At 35.5% G+C, this 4,131-nt stretch overlaps 2 protein-coding genes across 2 annotated transcripts; one reads left to right on the top strand and one right to left on the bottom strand.

Annotated features, from left to right (window-relative positions):
* Window positions 1-237: 237 nt before the first annotated feature.
* On the bottom strand, window positions 238-935 carry LOC149256289 (uncharacterized). The gene is made up of 3 exons (XM_089455296.1): window positions 747-935; window positions 550-636; window positions 238-384 (listed from the first exon to the last, which is right to left on the bottom strand). Exons 1-3 carry the CDS (start codon window positions 885-887, stop codon window positions 238-240), a joined length of 375 nt encoding a protein of 124 aa, XP_089311422.1. The 5' UTR covers window positions 888-935.
* A 911-nt stretch (window positions 936-1,846) lies between these two features.
* LOC149256290 (LRR receptor-like serine/threonine-protein kinase SIK1) lies at window positions 1,847-3,642 on the top strand. Its single transcript, XM_089455297.1, has 5 exons — window positions 1,847-1,899; window positions 2,009-2,143; window positions 2,237-2,575; window positions 2,731-3,101; window positions 3,298-3,642. The coding sequence occupies exons 2-5, from the start codon at window positions 2,068-2,070 to the stop codon at window positions 3,640-3,642; spliced, it is 1,131 nt and encodes a 376-aa protein (XP_089311423.1). The 5' UTR covers window positions 1,847-1,899; window positions 2,009-2,067.
* Window positions 3,643-4,131: the final 489 nt, after the last annotated feature.

Genomic DNA, 4,131 nt, shown 5'->3' on the forward strand with positions numbered 1-4,131 from the left:
TCAATGTTATTATGAGCTAAGATATGTAGTATATAACTTACCTCTCCTAATTTATCTTAAAGTCTAGGTGAATGCCGCAATGGTTGAGGAGAATGTGATTTTTGCTGAGTATCATGTCCACCATCATACATGTGCAAAGGTGTTTTAGGAGATGTATATTCATTACTCTGAACATTAGATTATACATAGATATAAGTATGTGAATCAAAAAGAATTAAATGTAAAAATATGATAAAATTATAAGAGTATAAATAAATATAGTCTTATCTTGCATTGTGACATTGGACATGAAGATGGTTGTAGCATTTGAACCATTTCATTTCCATTCTTCTTAAGGCTTCTACAAGGGGTTTTCATTGATTGTGATGGTTCCAAAGGGAACACCTGCACCATAAATAAGAAATAACACACACGCACATAATAAAAAAAAATCAAAGATAAGGATATATAATACAGAACATCCATTTCTCATCCCATCATTATGGTAAAACATAACAATTTATATATTAATATTTTCGGTGGAATAGGTTATATGGATTAAAAACTTACTGGCCCAGTAACCCCTTGAAAACCTTGAAATCTAGGTGAGCGTCGCAATGGTTGGTGGCTTGAATTTGGGGAATTTTGTTGATTAGGCTATGCATATCAATAACAATGAGAAATTAGTATACAATTATAATAAATATAAATATTATTTAATGTTAAAATGTCTAAAAAATTAATATATGCAAAAAAATGGACTCAACTGTGTTGTCATTGTCCTGATTGGTTTCATCAAAGTTTAATATATGGCTGTGCCCATCTGATCCTTCTTCCCCCACATCATCGGGAACCTCAGTGCTTGCTTTCTCTTTTATAGCAATATCTATGCGCTTCATTGTCTGCATGCGTCTACGAGGTAGACTCTGATCCCAACGTTGAATTTTTTCACAAATCCTTTGCTTTGAAGTGTCATTAAGCTGATAAAATGTAGCAACTGACTGTGAAAACAAGTTTCAATGAATTTAGTCCACAACAATAAATTAATATTAATAGAAAACATATACAGATAAATACTAATAAATACTTACAGCTGAAAGAATTTCTTCATTGACAATATTAATAAAAAATCATATACAAATAAATACTAATAAATACTTACAGCTGAAAGAATTTCTTCATTGACAAATCTTTTATATGCTTGTTGTCGTGCACGACATAGCCTTGCATCTAAGTCATATTGTATTTTGGCATTTTGCCTTTTAACTGCACTTGTTGATTTGACCGCCCATGTAGAATTTGCATCTCTTGCTCGACCTCTTTGACGTGGAGGAATTGGTGGGAGATTGTGGGTGGTAGCGCGATGATGATTAAGGCCAGATAGCTTAGATCGACTCAAATTCCCCGCACAGCCACCAACAAGACAAGTGAACACTTGCTTGGTGCCTTTGATAGTTACCTCCCATTCATGTCTAATTTCCTCCATTTTCTTACTTCCTTATAAATGAATATGTAAACAACAATGTTGTTAAAAACATCATAAAAACACATTAAAATAAAAATCAATATTCATATCTATTTTTTTCTGGTCACTGTTGCACATCCGGCAAGGACAAAGTCTGTAAGTGCTTTCATCAACTGATTTTAGTTTAACGATTATGTTTTTTTCTTTGGAATTTCTTGAAAGAAAAAAAATGCAGGGATTTTAGTAAATCTAAATAAAAATTATGTGTACTGCAAATTTTTAACAGTGTTAAATTTATTTCTATTATAAAAATATAATTCAAACACTGTATTTACAAAAATAAAATTTTTGAGATTTTTACACAAATCCAAAATTCACTATAATAATAACATGTTTAGATCTTTGTGGCAATTGGATTGGATCACTTTGTGGGATATACTCCAGACAATCGAAAGGTGAAAACAGAAATAAATTTTAGATTCCATGGATTAGTTCTGTTTTGTGATTAAATTTCCTGTGAAATTATATTTTTAAGAGTATTGAGTTGATTTTGAAAATGGACAGCTTCCGTCTCAACACCAGCTATTGTTTGCATCTCGTTGGGTTCAGTTTTATTAGTATGTATGATCATTATAGCTCTCTACCGTTCAAATCAGCCTAAGCCATTTACTAAAGGGGATGCGAACAAAATGGGTCAAGGTATTATTTCTATGGATCATATCATGGATTTAAGAATTATATCAACATCAATATGTGTCCTTTGTTTAAAAAATTCTTTGATGTCCTGACCAGGTTCTCCAAGGTTAGTAATATTGCACATGGACATGGCCCTTCTCATGTATGATGACATAATGCGATTGACAGAAAATTTGAATGAGAAATATATAATTGGTTATGGGGCTACGAGCACAGTTTATAAATGTATTCTCAAGAATTGTAAGACAATTGCTATTAAAAGACTATACACACACCATCCACAAAGTTTGCGGGAATTCGAAACTGAGTTAGAGACTGTTGGAAGCATTAAGCATAGGAATCTTGTGAGTTTGCATGGTTATTCCCTTTCTCCACATGGCAATTTGTTGTTCTACGACTACATGGTGAATGGAAGTCTGTTTGACATCTTACATGGTGAGTGAAATGGATGGCAAAAACTATCAAAAAATTTACATGTATAATGGTCATATATAGGTTTTAACAGAAAAGATTGTAACCAGCCTTTCATATATAGTGAATGTTTGCTAATGGCCAACTTAGAGAATCTAAGCAGTGCATCTTGTATGTAGGATCTTCGAAGAAGATTAAGATAGACTGGAACACGCGTCTGAGGATTGCTTTAGGAGCTGCACAAGGTCTAGCATATCTCCATCATGACTGCAACCCACATATTATTCACAGAGATGTTAAAACTTCCAACATTCTCTTAGATGACAATTTTGAAGCACATTTGTCAGACTTTGGCATTGCCAAGTGTATCCCTTCTGCTAAAACCCACACCTCTACCTATGTTATGGGTACTATTGGTTATATTGACCCTGAATATGCAAGGACGTCTAGGCTTAACGAGAAGTCTGATGTGTACAGCTACGGCATTGTTCTTTTAGAGCTCCTCATAGGGAGGAAAGCTGTGGATAACGACTCTAATTTGCTTCAGCTGGTAAGATGATAATGACTCTGAATTTGCTCAAGTTGAGATCGCCTTTTTGTCAATTGTGAAGGTTGTTCATCTTGAATTTGCTCCAGTTGGGATTGTCGTTTTGTAAATTGTGAAGATTTTTTGTCTTGAGATATTGCATGGACCAAGAAAATAAAGAAATAACCTTGGTTTTTTTGACATGGGCATTTGAAAGCAGATTCTATCAAAAGCAAACAACAATACAGTAATGGAAACTGTAGACCAAGAAGTAGCAGCAACCTGCACAGATCTTGGGGTTGTAAGAAAGATCTTCCAGCTGGCACTGCTATGCACAAAGAGACAGCCTTCTGACCGTCCCACCATGCATGAGGTTACCAGAGTTTTACAGTCTTTAGTACCAGCTTCTAAACAAGCTCCAGGTATCAGAGTAAACCAACCAGCCCCCAGCAACAACTACAGAAGATATTTGGACGAGTATGTGGAAGGCAATCACAAAGATGTTACAGGAAGCACAAGCAGCACACGAAATCTGAAACACTATTCGAGTTTTGCATTTAACTGAATACATAGTAGCCCCCTGAACCCATGATAACCAGTACGATCATTGCTCAGTTGAAGTAAAACTATTATTGTTGAAACCCATAAACTGCAGGTAAGTTAATGACAAATGCAAACAAATAACAAAGCCCCGAGTGCAACTGTCCAATTGATGCTCAAAGAAAATTTATAACACAGAATATGAGAAATCTGAAACACTGAATCTAGAACTCCGCAGCCAACTCCATTTAGAAAAAGATCAAAATCTCTGTTTGTTCAAAGGTGTGTCATATAGAAGACTAAGTTTCAATGGTGACAGGGGCACTAACCTTGCCAACCGCAAATCTCGATAACCAGTGGCCAGGTCCTCCAGGTATTGAACGTCTGCTCTGTTCTGTTCGCCGAATGGTTTTGCAGATAATGTTTTGCCGGGACTTTGAAGGCCGGAGGAGGTTGGTGAGCTCTCCCGTCCGGCATTAATCCTTATCTGAGTGGAGGCCACGCGCTATTGATT

The sequence above is a fragment of the Pinus tabuliformis genome, chromosome 7, assembly GCF_031772625.1.
Source record: "Pinus tabuliformis cultivar Carrire ecotype Pingquan chromosome 7, CPIR1, whole genome shotgun sequence".
Taxonomy (NCBI): domain Eukaryota; kingdom Viridiplantae; phylum Streptophyta; class Pinopsida; order Pinales; family Pinaceae; genus Pinus; species Pinus tabuliformis.

What these genes read in the sequence shown, in the direction of transcription:
- LOC149256289 (XM_089455296.1), bottom strand. Translation starts at nt 887, where the DNA reads ATGCAGACAATGAAGCGCATAGATATTGCTATAAAAGAGAAAGCAAGC. An exon ending in ATCAGGACAATGACAACACA is followed by an intron (nt 637 to 746) that starts GTTGAGTCCATT and finishes TGATATGCATAG; the next exon opens with CCTAATCAACAAAATTCCCC. An exon ending in TTCAAGGGGTTACTGGGCCA is followed by an intron (nt 385 to 549) that starts GTAAGTTTTTAA and finishes TTTATGGTGCAG; the next exon opens with GTGTTCCCTTTGGAACCATC.
- LOC149256290 (XM_089455297.1), top strand. Translation starts at nt 2,068, where the DNA reads ATGATCATTATAGCTCTCTACCGTTCAAATCAGCCTAAGCCATTTACT. An exon ending in TGCGAACAAAATGGGTCAAG is followed by an intron (nt 2,144 to 2,236) that starts GTATTATTTCTA and finishes TGTCCTGACCAG; the next exon opens with GTTCTCCAAGGTTAGTAATA. An exon ending in TCTGTTTGACATCTTACATG is followed by an intron (nt 2,576 to 2,730) that starts GTGAGTGAAATG and finishes TCTTGTATGTAG; the next exon opens with GATCTTCGAAGAAGATTAAG.